Here is an 18,295-nt window from a genome sequence, read left to right as displayed (position 1 = left end):
GTTTGGGGGGGGGAGGGTGTAGGGGGTGGGGGAGGGGAGGAAGGGTAGGGAGAAAAGTGAGGTGTAAAGAAAAAGAAACATAAAAGAAAATATATAAAGAGAGAGAGAGAGAGTCCAGCCCGCACGCCACGACTGCCGAGGAGCAAATGGCTCTGCCGGGCTCTCCCCGCCGCTTAAATACCCGCAGCCCCGCCCCGCGCATGCGCTCTGGGGCCCCGCACACCTGTGCAGGCCCCGCCCCGCGCACCTGTGCAGGCCCCGCCCCCCGGGCCCCGCCCCGCCCGCGCCCTTCAATTGCGGCCGGGCCACTCCCGCCCCGCTCCACACGGGAATGCTTCTCTCGGGATGCGGCGGGACCCTCGCTTGGATCGCTGCGCGAACCCAGCCCGGGGGCTGCTCCCAGTGCTGCGTGGAGCCCGAGGTGCTCAGGTGGGTCCGGGGATCGGTCTGGGTGTTGTCGGTGTCTGCTGGGGGTGCCGAGCGGTGCCGCTTCTCCCCAGGCCGGCAGGGTGCGGATCGCAGGACCAGAACGGGATTGAGGTGCCGGGATCGGGACCGAGATCGCCGCGGACGGCAGGAGCCGCCCCGGGCCGAGCGCTGGACCCGGCGCTGCTGCTCCTGCTCCGGCCGCAGGGGGCGTGGAACTCCGGGCACGATCCCTCTTCTGTCGCAGGGAGCCGGGGCTCTGCCGGTAACCGTGCCCGGGAGAACGGCGGTGGAATCTCCTCGTGCGGATGTTGGAACTGGCTGTGGCCCAGGGAACGCCATGCTTACCCTGGGAGCCCCAAATCCCCCCCGCTCCTGGTGCTCCCATCCCGCAGGTACCGCCCGCAGCCCTCAGCGGAGAGCAGCGCCGGGCTCCCGTTCCCCGTGTCCCCAGACCCGCGGGGCTCCCGCCTGTCACACCCCTGTGGAAGAAACAGGCTGGAGCACCGTGGGGGCGAGGAGCTGCTCGGCCAGGGCCGGTTCCACTCAGGCTGCCTTTCTAACACCTGCCAGGTGAGAGTCTCCCCCTTGTTTTGCAACTCGAAAAAGCTCTGCAATGGCACCCCCCCCTTTTTTTAAAATTTAGCTGAGAATTTTCCTTTTTACTTCCAGATCACAGGATATATTGGGGATTTGCTGGGATTGAGAGGGATGCCAAAATCTGACTCTGGTGTAAATAGGACATTTCCTCCAGGTGAGTATTGCTAGGTCAAAATGATGGCAACTGCTGAAGCTGGGGCTGCTTTTGTGGCCCAGAGCTGCACAGGTGTCTCCTGCTTGCTGCCAGCCACGTTCCTTGGTGTTTCTGTGTGTCCCACCTGGCAGGGAATGTGGGCTAGGAGGAGGCCAGGAGCCCCTGAAAGGCAACTAGCATCTCTCATCCTTGGGCTCTGCAGGGGAGGGGCTGTGCCTGCAGTGTCCTGCCTGTGCCAAGCACATCCCAGGGACGGGCGCTGGGGTGCCCGGCCAGCACTGGCACAGCCACAGCTCAAGGCTACCCGTGGCTCCTGGGCCAGGGGCTGCTCTGAGCTGGCACACAGAAATGCTTCAGCCTGGATAGAGGCCACCAAGAGCCCAGAAGCACTCCAAGGAACAGCTGGAATTTCCTGGTGATGGCAGTACGGGCCGCTTGCAGAGGGGCTCAGGCAGCAGTTCCTGGTTCTGACCTCCCAGAGCTCCCACGCAGCTGCCAGGTATGTCCCAGTCACCCTGAATCCCTTCCCTTCCAGCCTGAGACCATCACCCAGCAGCAGCATTAAAGCCAAGGTAATTTTCCCTCACAGATATTAAATCCCAACCAACAGCCTGCAGAGATGCTTAAAATCAAAGGTTTGGGGTGGGATGAAGTTTTGTTTGAGTAAAGGTGGGAGTTTTCCAGGGAGCCAGCTGGAAGTGCAGAAGGGATGGAAAGCTTTTACAGGTGGGTCCCACTGGAGCTGTGCTGAAGGTGGGGATGTGCACCCTTTCCTGAGGGAAAAGAACTTGCAGAGGTCACTGCTGAGGCTCTGAAAGGAACTGCAGGGAGAGATCCTTTCCCATGGGTACAGGGGCTGCCTTGGCACAGGCTGGGAGTGCCTCCAGCCTCTGCCTTTTCCTGCTTTAAGATATCACCTGTAGCCTGAGCTCAGGGGGATTAAATCAGCTGAATTCCAGGCAACTCTGTCAAGTGCCCCCAGGGACATGGGTGGGGCTGGGGGATGAGGGTTTTAAATAGCAAATTCTTTGGAATATACACCTGTCCCTGTCCTAGTGCTGCTGAGCTTCCCTGGGAGCTCTGCTGGTTCCTGGCACAGCTGGGGTTCAAGGGGCAGCTCTGCATGGGAATATCCACTCTCCATGAGGCACTGTGAGGTTATGGCAGTGGGAACTGAGCAGGGAATTTGGGGCTATGGGGTAATTCATGGGGACTAGCAAAGCAGACAGTGAACCCCAAATCTGAGCACTGCACAGAGAACAAACTTTGTGCTGCCCTGTCAGCTCAAGCCCCTGGACTGGGAAGTTTTGGGAGTCAAATGTATGGAATTATGCAAATCACAGCAACTGGCATCACCTAAAGGGATCATCCAAGTGCCCAACAATTCCTCTACAATCTACTCTGGGGGAGAACACCCTGTGCCTGCTAGGAACTCTGACTCTCCTTTTCCTACCAGCTCCTGGGCAGTGTCAGCAGCACCATGAGGGCTTTAAAATCCAGATAAACCCCAAATCCCACACAGTGATTAATCTAAATAAAGAACTGCATTGTTGTCATCAAAAGCTCAAAACTCTGTTATGAACTCTATGACAACAATGTAATGGATTCCTAGGAACCTCATTAATGCTCTTGGTTTCAGTTGTATTTATTTTTAATCTCTCATTTGGCAGCTTGTAAAACTTATCCTGAAATTTAGAGGCCAAGCAGGATTGGCTTTGGATTGACCTTCACCTCTGGTTCCTCTTTGTACAAACACAACTTGTGCCAAGGGGAGTGAACTCATCATATCAGCTTTTCCCTCCAAAATATCCCTTCCTTATTTCCCTGTAGATGCTCAGATCCACTCCTCACCTCCATTGTTCACCCAAGTGTCCATCCTGTTCCCCACAGGCCCTGGTGACCCCAGGGAGGTCCCTTTGCCTTTCTCCTGCCTGAGGCCGCTGCTCTGCTCGCTCTCTCCTGCCTCATCCCTGGCTGTGCTCCCCAGGGGCCTTGAGTTTCTCAGAGAAAATTGTCTGCTGGGCTCCCTTCAATGACCTCAGCAATCCCACTCCCCTTGACATCCCCTCACATTTTCCTACACAAACAGTTCTTGTGTCCCCTCTATGAGGGACCCTGGGTTTTCAGCTAAATGAATGGCATGACCTATGCTCACTGCTCATGATTCACCCAACCAAAATCAAGAGCAAATGTTGGTTGGGCTTTAAGAACCTGAAATAACTTTGAAGCAAAATAAATTACCTTTTTCTTCTCAGTTTTTTCTTTTCTTTCAGATGCTGGACTTGCCTCTGTGGATGTTGTGCTGAGCTCTCGCTGCTGGGGACTGTCAGGCCTGAACGGCTGTGGGTTCATGTTCTTCTTACTGGGGAATCAGAAATTATTGATTAGACCACAGAAATGTTTTCTGAAACCTTTGCCCTTTCCCGCCCTTTGCTGGTACATCTGCTCTTTGTGCCTTTGAATTTAGAGCAGTTCCCTGATGTCATTTTCCAATGCCTGACTTCTGTGCAGCTCCCAGCTGGGAAAAACTGGGTTAACTTAGGGGGGACAGAGGGGAGATTTTTAGCTGTATTTTTCTAAAATTTCCAATTATACTGAAATTATTTCCAATTCCCCAGTGAGAAGAACATGAACTCACAGCCATTCAGGCCTGACAGTCCCTGAGGGAAATCTGACACAGTATTAATAATAAGTAGCCTTTCCTGAGAGCAGTCATCACCCCAGTCCTCCAGCCTTGGCAAGGTTTTGTAATGCAAGGACCCAAGTTCTAATCCTTAACCTAAATATCTGTCAGCTTTTGTTAGAAAGATACTGGATAGTAAATCATACAACAGAACTTTAAAATTGCACAGAGTAACAGGCCCAGACCAAACCCAGCCACCCCCATCACTGCTCCAGCCCAATTTTGGGAGAAATAGTGATATAGTTTATAAATACTCTCCAGCCATGCTATTTAGTCCTTCACTGCACATCCCCAGAGAGGGTTTACTCCATCTTTTGTTCCTGACAGCACCTCTCTCTCCAGCACAAATCCCACTTGGCACAGACACAGAGGGAGCAGACCTAAGGCCATGGTTTGGGCAGCAGCTGCAATTCCAAGCTCCCTGGAATTCCTGGATTGCTCATCCAAGCACTCGTGGCAATCTCAGCTCAGCCCAGACTCTCTGTCCTCAGAGGGAAACTCAGCCTGATGGGACATGGCTGTGGCACCCTATTTTCTCTTGTGCCTGCTGACCTGCAAAGCCAGAGGTAAACGCAGTCCCTCAGACCTTGCACCCCTGAACACCAGGAGAGCTGGAGTTTCACCCAGATTCCCTAGGCAGTTAATCCCAGCAGCAAGAAAAAGAGGAACCCTGTATCCCTCTGACTTACCCCACAGCATGGGTAGGACCAGGAGCCCTCCAGGGAAGAGCCCTGGTGCTGAAGCCTCTTGGCTTTGGGTGCTCAAACACCACAGCTTTTGGCAAAGACAGGAGGAGTGTGATGCTTTTTCTTGTCCTGAAAGAGAGGAGAAAAAGAAAATTAGATCCACTGCAGAAGTCAAAGGATCCCAGCTTTCACATTTCTGCTCTGATTGCTCATTATGGGGTTTTATCCATGACAGGTGACACCAATTCAAATATAAAAGTGCCTTTTTCCACCATTTTTATACCTAACTATTTCAGACATTAAAAAGATGCTCATTTTTCTTATTGCATTCTTTGCTTAATTTTAACAGAACCATTTTCATCCCAGACCCTTGGCTGTTATTCAATCCTTTACTGCTGGACTTTGCACAAAGGGCCACCTGGGGTGCTGCATCACAAGAAATCCCAGAGAGAAACCCCTCCAAAACCTGACAGAGAAAGGTTTCAAGGCATTCCAGAACACAGAGAGCTGTTCATGCCTTGTCAGGCCACACCAATTCTGTCACATCCACCTGGGTTGTGCAGGTGAGACAAAGGCTCCCCTTCTTCCTAGGGAATCACTGTCTGAGACCACAGATGTCCATCCTGGGCAGTGCCTGGAAACAACGCAGGAAAGGCAAAATGAAAATGTCTTCTGTCAGAAAATTAATAATAATAATTGGAACTTCTGGATAAATTTAGTAATATCACTTTCATATGATAAGTACAAGGCCATGCCCATCCTTCCAGCCCAGGTGAAAAGAAGAAGAGAACTACAGGAAAAGCAGAGTCCCTTATTTGGGTGTAATTCCTAAAGACTCTTCTGCATTGTATGTTCTTTGTGTTCTTTAAAAGAATAGATTGCTGCTAAGAAAATCTCAGGCCCATATATTATCAGCCACAGGCAGGACAAGGTGAGCTCCAGCTGCAGAGCCAAGGCCCTGTAGGACCTTGGCACACCAAGGATAAGAGCAGGGGAAGCAGGGCGCTGTGGGAGGAGAGCTGGAGAAGTGAAGGAACAGGCATTTTCTTGTTTAGATTGATCCATGCTGGGAACTTGGAAAACACATGGTGCTGCAGCATGCATCAAGGACATAATGCCCAGGGCTTGGTTGTTTTCCTTTGCTCATAACCCTTGGCTTCATCCCCTCTCCAGAGGAGCACAGAATTCCTCCAGGGTAGGGGTGAGTCTTGTCCCACTCCAGGGATGTGTCCAGTAAAGGAGGGGAGTTGTTTAGAGGAACTGACCACAAAAATCAAACCCAACAAATACTGAAATGAACTACACTGAGCTGCAACACCAAGTGTTCACAGCAGGCAGAGGCACAAGGTGCACACAGGATCAAGAAATACCACTGCACTTGGTTTTTCTGCTTACCTGTATTTTAGTTCTGCTTCACTTCACAGCTGCTATTCTGCCAAGATCAGTTCCATTCTCAGAAGCCTGTGTCCCCTGTAGTCAGTGCTGGAAATCCTCACTTAGGATTTCTGCATCACATCTGGATTTGCCAGGAAGCACGTTCACACATAGATGCCCATTTCTGTGATAGGTCAGTCAGAAATCATAACCCATCAACTTGCTCCTCACTGCACCACTTGGAAATACATTAAAAAGCCAGAAAAAACCCAAACCGAACAAAACCCACAAAGTGCAGCATCATCTTAATATTCTGCCCAGTGATGGAGAGAAAGGAGGAAAGCTGTTCTTCCAGTTCTGCACCAAGCAGTTTGTAACAGCCAATATTGCCCTCACCTGCAGCTGTGGCAGCTTCCCTCCTTCCTTCAGTCTTGCCCTGACTTCTGAGGACCAGAGGCATCACATAACCCAACCAAAAGTATCAGCTAGTACAGACGTCTTCATGGTCCATCTTTGGCCAAAAAACCCCAGGATGTTTTTGCTTTCCTGACAGACTTGGCCAATTTCATTTACATTTATCAAGGCAACAGACCCTATATGGCTCTGGGGTCAGAGCTCTTCTGGCACTAAAACCCAAGAGAAGACTGCAGGGAAGAATCCAACAGCAAATTGAAATCCCAATGTGCAATGAAGGCCTGATTCTGACAGGTTCTTTGTGGCTTTTGGGGCACATGAAAAGCCTTTAGACCATAAAAACATAAGTGAAAACCCCACACCAAGCACTTGGCTTAAATGATGTTGCACTTAATGTTACAGACCTAGAATTGCTTTGGGATTTAGCATTTCCTGCGCTCACACAAGCACATTAAAAGAATTAAGTGCAGAGTCCTGAAGCTCAGTTCTTCCAATCTTATTTTGGTGGTGTCACCTGACATACCAAAATCCACAGCAATACTTTGAAATAAATGGAAAGCAACTTTTCCCCTCCTCCCATTCAATTTTCCAGTTTAAGGGTCCTCTTAAAAACAGATAAAAGAAGAAAAGCCCAATACCTACTATTAGCTAGTGTACCAACCACCTGTTTTCCATAGATTTTCATTACACCTGATGGCTTCTCTAAGACAATTAATTTGTACATGCAAAAACCCATCCAGTAGGAGCCGGTGTTTCTGAGCCCACACCTCGCAGGTAAAGGGTCACAGGAGGAGTGGCACAGAGGGACCCAAAAGTGCCCGAGATTGGTTCAAGTTCACTGTGTTTGGGCAGCACTATTTGAAACCAAAGTGCTCTGCAGCTGGCCCAAGCCTGGAGTTCATAGAAACAAAACGAGCTCCCTCTCCTGCCTCATTTTCTGCCTCCTCTCATCAAGGGAGAATCACATCATGCAAAAGATAAGAGAGAAGATGGTAACACCAGTCCACTACCCCCAGATGGCTGGCACCAGGGTTCATTCCCTCCTCTGGCTGATGGAACTTGAACCATCCCTGGTAGTGTCCAAGGTCAGGTTGGACACTGGGGCTTGGAGCAGCCTGGGACAGTGGAATGTGTCCCTGCCCATGGCAGGGGGTGGCACTGGATCTTTACAGTCCCTTCCTACACAGTTCTACGCTTCTGTGATACCTGTGTTTGTGATCTACTTAGAAAAATCAGAGTTTTCAAGAACAAGTAATGACAGAACACAAATCCTACCTTGGAATTCATGGATCCCAGTTAACTTTGGTGCATCCAGAAGCCAGACAGTGAGAGTTTGATTTCTGAAGGCGATACTTCAAAACTGCTTCCCCCCTTGACATTCCACATCCCAACGCAGACTCAGTTTTTGGTTTTGCATACTTATAGAAGTTCTCACACATGCTCTTCAGTACTTCCACAGATGCTGCAAAAACATTTGAGAAAATATTAATTTTATAGCAAATGTTTCAGAAAACTTGGCAGTGAGATCTTTCCAATGCATGTGCACAGCCAAAGGTAAACTGTGAAAGCCCAGGGAATGCAGCTTTCCCAGGGGAAAGTACCCTTAGAGACACATTACTTGTGTGGGTAAGACACAGTGAAAAACGGCAGCAATTTGTTCAGAAGTATATACAGAGAAATCATACATGAAGGAAACAATTTCCATGTTTTATGAGATGCAAGAACAGCAGATATTTATCTGTGACTCTCTAAGGAAGCCATCTCTTTCTGTACTTATCAACAAGGATATCTACATCATTTCCACAGATGAAATTTATGAAATCTGATCTCCGTTACAGAACCAATATGCAGATATTTATATTTATATTTATATATTTATATTTATATTTCTTATGTATTATATTACATTTATATTATTTTCTGGAACTGCAAAAGTTGCTGATACACTACAAGTACCAAAATAGAGAGGGTACATTATTGCATCATATCAGAGTACATCTATTTAAGCCACAAACCTGAATTATTTTTAGGTCAGTTGAATTCCTAAGGAGCTGCATTTCTCTGTCCCATCAGCATTTCCTTGTGCCTTGTTTTCATCTGCCAGATGAAGAGAGCAATGACCCATATGTAAAGGACATTGTGAGAAATACAGAAAGAAAAAAGCTGATTCAATGGTCAGGTACTTTACCTAAGTTACATTAACTTACCTATTTTGAATGTTCTCATGGTTATCCAAAAGACTCCAAAGGAATAATATAAACAATATTAGATGGAATTCTTACCTCCACTTGTTGCTATCTTGAAAAGTAAGCCAGTTACTGGGACAGCATTTTCATTTAAATTCCCCAAGTAAGATGATTGGTGAGCTGCTGTCTTTTCAGTTATTCCTTTTAAGTTGGTCATCTTGGCTACCTGGTTAAAACAAAAAATCACGTATTCTGTATCCCTGTTGGGTTTTAAAAAGACTGGAAGCAAGAGAAGAAAATATCTTGTGTTTGTTGGCTGTGAATGCTTTCCCTGCTGAACAAATCATACATCCATAAATGGGCCAACCACACAGAAAAGACAATGAACTGGTTGGTGTCTCCTTGGGGTGCTCTGAGCACATCATGCTTATCCAAATCCAGGGAAATGAAGTCTAGAAAACAGCCAGGAGCCAACAGGACATTTGGGCCCTCCAGGACAGCCCAGGTGTGCCTCTGACCCACACCTCAGGTGACTCCAGCCACAAGTCCAGCACACTCCCAAAAGGGCAGAGGACAGGAGCTACCTCAGCCCCCAGCACTGGAGGGGAACAATCCCAGGAATGCTGCAGCCACAACACATCCAAAAACTCAAATCATCCCAAGGGCTGCTGAAGACAGGAACCCAAACAGCACCGTAGGCAGCTGTGCAGACCTGCAGAGATGAGCCTCTGCAGCCCTCTGAGCAAGTCCAAGGGCGCAGCTTGGACCTTCCTCCTCTCAGCTTCCAGCTTTTGCTTTGGAAAATTTGCTGCATTTCAGCTTCATTGGAGTGACTCCAAAGCATTCAGTTGCTACTGAGCAGGTTTTAAGAAAAGCTGCAAAATGTCATTATTGCCTATTTAACTCCTGATGCTGTAATGAGACCCTAATGTGAAAAGCCTTACCCAGGTTAGACTCTAACTTTAGAAGTGAACTGACAACAAGCTTATTACAAACAAAAATTTTGTATCTTTGAACTAGCAGTCTTCCTAAATTCTAGAATTATTGTTTTTATAAATTAGATTCATTAAAAATATAAATTTCTACTGCTTTCCAAAATAATGAGTGAACCAAGTGCTTTTCAGAGCTCCTGAGCCTCTGATTTTCCTACCTAGTTTCTAGATATTTATCTTTTCAGCAAAATTGTGCCTCACTCTACAACATCAGAAATCCAACCATTTACATTTTCTGATATTTGCAGCAAAAATACTTTGCTGCTGTTACTGGGCAAGCAGAAATTTGGAAATCAGTTCTGCAAAGGGGGTGTTAATTTTAAATTCTCTTTGGGATACTCTGTGCAACTGAGTGGAACTGTTGGAACTTAATGGAACTGTCTTACTGCAAAGTCCTGTAGGAATATTTCAATAGATGCAATTCATACCCAGGTGAAACCCTGAAATGCTAAAAAACAGTTGATTTATAACTCTTTAAAATAGGTAATCTAATAAATAATAGAACTTAGACCTAAATAATAATAACAACAACAACAATAATTTACAAATGTATAAAAATAGTTGGTTCTTCTTCTTAGAGTTCTAAGATGGAAGGCAATACCATCAGAGAGAGTGTGACCAGTCATTCCAATAAGCACTTGGTTACACTGACAAAATTCCAGTTAATCACTTCATTGCAGACATACATTACTGGCGACTCAGATTTCATTCTTTAGATACTCACCAAGAATTCAGTAGGTAGAGTAGAACCCACAAAGCTGGCAAATGTAAAGGCCATTCAAATTTGCTCCACACACGGTAAATTCTGAATAGAAGAGCATTAGGAGCATTTTAATTTAAATAATGGTTTCTTGGAACAAGAACATGAAGTGCTGTGCAGCTGACAAGTTTCCTGCAAGAACACGAGCATGTGGTGCTTTCTAGCAGCAAAGATGAATATACAAATTGCACAGAAGAATTTCACCTCTTATCCTAAAAAAGCAAAAATACAGAAGCCTCCAAATCAGAGAAAAGGGAAGATTCCTTTACAGCCAGAGCATGTGCAAAAATAAACCCCTGTGAATTGGTTACCTCATTTCCTAACTCGCACCCAAGCTTAACTGCAACATTTTTCACCTCTTAAATTCTCACTTTGCTTGGATTAAAGGATGTTAGGGCACAGGAATGCCAGATCCAGGAAAATGTGAGCCCATAGCCAAATATTACACAAATAGACACAAGAAAAGCCAGAGGACAACAGCTGGTCAGGTGTTAACAGCTTATACTGTACCTGATTGCTCTGAAACTGTTGATGCAGCAAGAGGGAAAAAAAGAAAAGATTAGTCAAATAAGTTACTACTTTTTAGGATTTTTCAGCAATGTGTGAGAAAACATGCTGTTAATACAGAATTTATTACACATAACCATTTACATGAGTTGAAGCACATGTTTTATGCTGCAAAATCTACCAAGTTTCACAAGAGGATGAGCAAATTCTCTTTTCCTCCTTTATTAATAATGGATTCACACATGTTGAAGTACCCCACTGCTTACCTTGCCACCTGGCAGAGAATGCAGAGAGATTTCAGGGAAGAGGGATTAATGCTCCTCAGCTGTCAGGAGCTACAAATATGGAAAGGACAGCTTGTATTCCCAGAAACAGTGACAAGAAATTAAAATTAATTTGAACTAATTTTGAGGTGAGACCGATTTAGCAGGTTTCAGATAAAAGAAAAGTCACAGCAATGTGAAACCTTGTGCTAAACAAATGGGACTAAACCACTCCCTCGGACTCCACAGGGGATGAAGATGTGGACCTTTGAGATGAAGGCTACAACTGGACAACGATTTTCTTCTTGAGCCACAGATTTGCACTGAAGCTTTGAACATATTTTTCCTCATTCTAGGTTAAGGCATGTGTGAGAGAAGGGAAAAAAACAAAAAGGAAAATTTCAAAATGTTATTAATCCCTAAAAATTGCATTAACCCAGAACATTGTTACTTGGGATCCTGGAAGGAAAATTCAAATGCAAGTTCCTTCTTAGCCCAAATATGAGCTCCTGTATTTTTGGTATCTGAACACAGCCCTGTGACTGACCCACTATTTTCATGTCCGCCAGACCTGCAGAAGATGGGATTGACTGCAGTCCTGGAGACCACAGAGGACTGGGGACCATCCTCTTTGGGGATGCAGGATGCTGGTTCAACACCCTGTTCTCATGAGAGGAGCCACCTTCCTGGAACCAAACCCCCAAGACTCACGTGAGTGCTCTGCACAAGCAGTTTGTTATCCAAATCTCTCTGGTTTTGATGTAAAACTTCACCCACAAATCATAAACAGGTAAAGAAATTTCTGCAGCACTTTAGTTTGGCACTAGTAGTAAAGCAGAAGTAACTTTCATTTTTTAATAAGCCAAGAGAACATAAAATAGCATTTATACTTTCCCACAGTGCTTTGAAAACAAACTCTATCCAGCTTTCTTACACCAAAGAGTTCTCAGAGATTACAATTCTGAAAGACACAAATCATGTAAACTGCTGGTGGTTAAGAGAGCCCACGCTTTATCTGCTAAATCACTATTTAGGGTATTTCCCAATAACAAAACATCAATGGCCTCCTGCTTGGAGCTATCAGAAAAGTTTTTTTGGATTGTTCTTGTCACAGAACAAACACCATCCTCCAGCTTTCCAGCCTATTAGGGAGGAACACATATAAAATATTTTATGTCGGACTCTACTCACAAAACATTGGCCATATTCAGTAGATAGATGTAAACTGTGTTAATGGTTTTAAGGGCTAAGGCAACTTTCTTCTTTAAGTGTTAAATCCAGTGGTCTGAGCCTACTGTGCTACATGAGCTTTGCCTCCACTCCCAAATGCTAAAAGAACACATAATATCTACAGTATTAATACTTACAGTAGTAACACCTACAAGGCGTATCTAACAAGCAGATTTATATGAAACGAAATAAAATAAAATACTGCAGGGAAGGGAACAATTTTTTCCCCTAAATCCTAGGCCTTTAAAAATTAATTTGATACAGTACCATGTTTAGACCATGACAGAGATTTTGGGCTTTTCCCCAAATAGTGAGAGATGAGCAAGCACTCGAGTCCAAATGCCACGATACATGAATGTATGTTTATGCACTTAAGAGTTCAGAATTCACATTCTGGAATATCCATGTTAAAAACAGAGAGAGCTTTGCCTTAAGACCCACCTTAACTTGTAGAAATTCCATGCAAGTGTCAAGCAGCATCCCAGAAGGAACACAGCCCCTGCCAGACACTGTTTCTGCACACTCAAAACTGAGCTGCAGTCTGGAGGAACAGTGTCCCACCAGCTGAGCTAAACAAGAGACAAGAAAAATGTGCTGCTGATGCAGATGTACCCAGGGTTACACACACCTCAAGGATAATGCAACTAATACAGGTCTGGCACTCCATCCCAAACCTGCCACTGTTGATTTGAGCATACAAAAACCTTTCTGATTACAAGTGCTGCTGCATGTGCCTTGCCTGTGAGGTATCTGGCAGACACACTGTCATGGTTTAACAAACTGAAACCAGGACATCTACTCTGTGTTTTAAACATTAGAAATGGAAATACTTTTAAGGCATTTTTAAAAGTAAAAAAAAAAAAAAATTAAAAATAAACAGCCAAATGAACTAGATGAAACAGAAAACTATTAATTTAGGAAAAGGAACTAAGAGAGTTGAATGGGAAAGTTAAAACAAGGGGTGACACTCCATAAAACAATTACTGCAGTTTCCCTGGCAGTCTGGGTGACATTTTTGTAAAAATATAAAACTAAATATCTTGCAGCAAATTCCACTCTATAGTAAAATACAAACAATTCCCAAATGAAGAAGTCTTGTATGCACCAGTCAAGGGGCAGAATAAGCAACAAAGTTATTTGATTCTTTTGTTTTTGTGTATTTTGCTGTGATACCTCCTTCATGAGCAGAGAAGGACCCTGGCACAGTGTGAATGAACAAATGATGGAAAATCCAAAACAGGTGGGTATGGGTAATAATTCACTTACACTTCAAGGGCCTCAAATTAAGTATTTCATAAACTTTTGGCAATTTCCTCAGGAGGAGGAACAGCTCCTGAGGGAAATCTCTCTCTGGATGGTCCTGAATGGAAATTCTTTGACCAAACTGAAGCCTCCAGAGTGGCTTACACTTGAAATCAGGAGTTGATTTTTGTTCCTTGAAAGGAGGGTAAGAACATCTAAACATTTCAGAAGTAGCTGGACCCTGCAATAATGGCTGAGATCAGGCTGATTTAGCTCATGGAGCAGCATTGCAGTGAAGCTGTGGGCACATCAAGACAGCTGAATGGACCCTGCGCTTCCTTATCATTCTTTCCAGTAACAGGTAAATGAATCATCCTGACTTACTGTGTCAAATTCTAGAAGAAAATAAAGGCTCTTACCTAGTTTGATGCTGTAAATTATTGTTTCATTTATACCTTTGTCTCCATCTTGAGCCCAGATCTTCTCTGGGAGAACAGACATAGGACCCACCTAGAAAACATATATTAGCCTGAATATCTTGGAAAAACCCACACATTAACTTCAAATCTTTCATTAGATAAGTCACAGTTTTGATTAAAGAAACAAGAAACATGTATTTAATCAATGTGGTCCAGAAAAAAATTCTTTCCTTGCCATATGTGTTTACAGAGGAAAATATAACCAAGACACTTGATGGATACACTGTGTTTAAGAAACACCAGATTATGAAGTTGCAGCCACAGATGAAATTTATGTTAAGATCATTGACTATTTCAGTTCCATTCCTCTCCTGGAAAACAACACACATGTCTATACTGCAGCCCATATTAAAAAAGTAATTAAAAATATGAAAGCATTTTAGAAGGGTTAAAATGATTCCTTTCAGAGAATTAAAGGTGAACTTCTAACAAAAGGGACACAGGAGGTGTAATTCTAAAAGCAAATGTGATTTAAAATATGTTAACATAAAGATAATGACATAGAAATAGAAACTCTTTAATTTTAGTGGATTACTCTGACAAGACTGTACTGTTATTTTTTTCTTAATACATACAGAAACCTGAGTCAAACAAATACATTCCACCGAGAAATCTCTACATAGAAAAAAAAGTTACAAAAGTAAAGCAGATCATGGATTGCCATTCAGATCCTTACTTCTGCTTATCTGTTTTAAATGCTGTATGAAGGAATTACACTAATTAAAATTAATTTCAGGACTGATGGACAGACAGATGCCCTCTGAATTTTACATTAAAGCCCTGTTAAAACTGGAATTTGGGTCTTTTTCCTTTTCTTTCTTCTTTTAATTTTTTTTTCAACCCCAAACTACAAAATGATGTGTTTTTCTGTCACAGAAAATTCTATGTTTCATATAATACACAGCCTGTTTATCTAGTTAGAGGGCTAGAGCTGATATCTTTATCACTGGTCAGCACAGAGGAAAGCAGCTCCATCCATCTTAAGACACTCAGGGAGGAAGAATCCTTAGAAGAAAAGCCCTATGGATAGGGATAACCTATTTACAGCAGCATTCAGTGAAGAGTTTTTACCTTGTTTTCACTGATATTCCCATTGTACATGGATTGACTGAAATAGGGGTCCAATGTATCATAATCTTGCACATTAATTATTAATGATGCAGTGGCATTCTGGTTTCCAAATTTTTCCTGCATCCCAAGGGAAAGAAGAAAATAAGAACCACTGTTGTGAAAATAAATAACACAATCATATCTCAGTGGAAAATACAGCAGAATATTATTACATATATTTTACAGCATTTTTGACCTGAGAACTCTCAGCCTGTCAGGTTTTTCCATTTCTGGAATCCAGTTCTAGAAACAAAACTGTCAACAGGTGATCTTTCTTTAGTTAATCATTTTCTATCAGGCACATAGAATACAGTAATAGAACATTTGCTACAGCTGTACTATTTGCTAGGTACCACAATAATCCAAGCAAAACTGGTTCTTTTTAGTTCTAAGAGGAAATGAAGGCAAATTCATACTCAAATCTCAATAAAGACCAAACAAATACCTGGTAAGACACAGCAAAAATATGAGATCTGCCAGAATAAACAGGTGAATAATTGTTACAACAGTGGAGAATAAATATGTACAATATTTACACTTAGAGAAATACAGAAACCAACTTGGGCTGGTATTTGAGAGGAAACAAACAATGGCTGAAATATTAAGTATGTGCTACTTTGTCTTCAGTATAAAGCAAGTTGCAGACAAAACTTCTGGGTTGGGAACTCCCAAAGCTGTAAATTTGTAGAAACTGGGATTTGGTAAAACAAAGGAACTCTCATTGTAGAACTATTGTGGGTCTCATTCTTCTTTTAATTTGCATCATACCTGTGGACTGTTAAATTGAAAAATTTGACCTCGTTGAAATCCAGTCGTTTTTTCACCATGATGGTTCCATCCCCTTCCCTTATGGAAAAGTAATCAGAGTTTGGGCCCTAGTAAATGAATAAATCAAATATTTAATATTAATGATGATTAAACACATTTTCTTTTCTCTTGTTTTCATCTTTATGATTATTGGTCTATTTTCATAAAGGTGCAGGAATGTCTCAACCACCACCAGTGGAAAGACAAAGGCTGATGCTCCTCCACACATTCTATTGCCTCCCCTGTCAATGCCAGGAGAATTTCTGTCTGATTTATTATATCCTATGGCACACAGGGAAATGCATCAGCTTCCCTTCACCAGCTATAGAAGGAGCAGAGACAAGCTCAGATGTAAAGATTTCCACTGCAGATATCTAAATTTAGTTGAAATGATCTTACTTCAGTTGTCTTGAGGACTGGAGACTGACAGCAAATCAAATACAAACTTTAAAAAGAGGGGAAACAGCTCTCCCTCCTGCTACTGCAAAGGACCACTGAGTTCCTTAGCTGCAGCTGCAGAGTGCCATAAATCATTCCATGAATGTTAAGAAACAAGATTCAGGCCTCACTTGCATGCCAGGCTGACCCTGTGGTATAATTTGAACAATCTCTTAGATGTTTTGCAGATTTTTAATCGTCACAGAGCAAGGGAGCACACTGGGATCAGGTCCCAGGCTATGGATTTATGGAATTCAAACTGGTGTTCAAAGTTCCCAACTAACAAAGGACTGCAAGTAATATTAAAAGAAGTTCAACCATGGGCACTGTGTTTTTTGAACACAGGCAACAGGCAGTTGTGATTATACCTTCAGGGGTGTTATTTATTCCCAGTGCCAATCTCAGCCAGGCAATTTTCCTCCCTGGGCTGATTTTTCCCCATGTTTACAATAGCCAAGTTTATATGGCAAAGTAGGATGCCAGGGCTGTGCACAAAATGCCTCCTGTGAAGAGGAAAAAGGAAAAGAGGTTCCCTTACTTAATTCACCACACCCCTTCAGGCTACCACAGCTAGGACAGAGCCTACATCACCTGATATTTGTACCAAAGAGTTCTAGCAACAAATCCTTTTGAGCACTGGAAAAACTCATGTGCTGGGTGCCTTAATCCACTAAAGAAGACCTAATTTTGGATATCCCAAACCAGGAGGGAAGGCAATGCAGCCTCAGTGTTCTCTGGGAGCTCAGCCATGAGAGGGGGGCATGAGACTTTGGAGGACCAAACTCCAGCAAAATATCCCACCTTATCCATGGGGAAGCAGCCCAAAAGCTGAAGGAAGAAGGGCCCAAGTGTACACAGACCCCTACAGGCAGGTATAGGATGTTGCTGCTGAGATGCAGCACAGTTCCATTCATTCTCTCTTTGGAAGCTGCAGCAGTGGTTTTGCTGGGAGGGTCTTGGTCTAAAACAACAGCAGCACCTCCCAAAACTTTGCATTCAATGTCCCTATGATTCCCAAAGCAGAGGAGCTCACTGGCCTGTTAAACTTTGCCAGTTGCTGTAGCCTTCTGCTGGATCCTTCAGCCTCCAGCAGCAAAGGTGAGACCCTGACCTCAGACATGGCCACTCTGTGCTGTCACTTGGCCTCAAGCCTGGAGCTGCTTTTATTTATAGACACAGTCAGGAGGGGAATCCATTCCTAGGATAAGATAAATTTAGCAGGAGTCAGTCTTCTTTACCTTTTCATAAATGGGACTCTATTTTTTCCCACCTAAATGATTCTGAGATTCTCTATTAAGAAATAAGAAAAAAAAAACCTCAGAACACAGTAGTGCAGTTCATGAAGGTTAGGTTTCACTGAGCTGCAGGAGGAATGGCTGCAGGGTCTGTGTGTGCTGCTCTCATGGACATCAGGAATAACTTGAGGTGTTACACTGGCCTGGAGTGGGCAGGGAGGTGCCTAAATGGAAGCAGAAATTTCACATAGTGGCTTAAGTACGCATCTGATGCACAGGAGCAGTTTCCCAACAAAATCCCACATGTCTGAGCACTCAACAAGGACAGGAAACAATGATTTGTCAAAAATTGATTCCCTTCTGGCTGAGAGAAAGGTGTTACTCAGTCACATCAAACATGCCCATGCTATTCATAGATTGGGACAACCATATGTCCACACTTCTCCTAACACAACATCTTTTTTCCCTTGGAGCCATCACTGAATTTAAAATTCTGTCCCTTTCTCCAGGATTTCTGGGCATCCAGCAGACAGGCACAGCTCCAGAGTGCAGTAAGTTCATTTATACCCATGTGTGACAGCAGGATGTTCACTGCAGCCTTCCCAATATTCCAACTGCACAATACAGGACATCCAAGACATCCATACAGCAATTGCTAAAATCAGAATAATGGAAACTGATTGTATTCACAGATTTAACAGATTGTACC

General features: G+C 43.9%; 1 protein-coding gene and 1 long non-coding RNA gene across 2 annotated transcripts; one reads left to right on the top strand and one right to left on the bottom strand.

The window, feature by feature from the left end:
* The first annotated feature begins 307 nt into the window (after positions 1 to 307).
* LOC116993333 lies at positions 308 to 4,872 on the top strand. Its single transcript, XM_033053732.1, has 5 exons — positions 308 to 429; positions 501 to 999; positions 1,099 to 1,906; positions 3,454 to 3,522; positions 4,191 to 4,872. The coding sequence occupies exons 1-3, from the start codon at positions 332 to 334 to the stop codon at positions 1,192 to 1,194; spliced, it is 693 nt and encodes a 230-aa protein (XP_032909623.1). The 5' UTR covers positions 308 to 331; the 3' UTR covers positions 1,195 to 1,906; positions 3,454 to 3,522; positions 4,191 to 4,872.
* Positions 3,228 to 6,101, bottom strand: LOC116993334. Its single transcript, XR_004417272.1, has 3 exons — positions 5,945 to 6,101; positions 4,553 to 5,183; positions 3,228 to 3,542 (listed from the first exon to the last, which is right to left on the bottom strand). It is a non-coding gene; the product is annotated as an uncharacterized LOC116993334 (long non-coding RNA).
* Between the last annotated feature and the right edge of the window lie 12,194 nt (positions 6,102 to 18,295).

Source organism: Catharus ustulatus, chromosome 3 (assembly GCF_009819885.2).
Source record: "Catharus ustulatus isolate bCatUst1 chromosome 3, bCatUst1.pri.v2, whole genome shotgun sequence".
Classification (NCBI taxonomy): domain Eukaryota; kingdom Metazoa; phylum Chordata; class Aves; order Passeriformes; family Turdidae; genus Catharus; species Catharus ustulatus.
Note: the sequence above shows the minus strand (reverse complement) of the source record. Positions and strands in the feature narration are given on the sequence as shown.

Excerpts from the sequence above, each read along its gene's own strand:
- LOC116993333 (XM_033053732.1), top strand. The coding sequence starts at position 332 with ATGCTTCTCTCGGGATGCGGCGGGACCCTCGCTTGGATCGCTGCGCGA. Across the intron at positions 430-500 it reads GTGGAGCCCGAGGTGCTCAG|GCCGGCAGGGTGCGGATCGC; the intron begins GTGGGTCCGGGG and ends GCTTCTCCCCAG. Across the intron at positions 1,000-1,098 it reads GCCTTTCTAACACCTGCCAG|ATCACAGGATATATTGGGGA; the intron begins GTGAGAGTCTCC and ends TTTTACTTCCAG.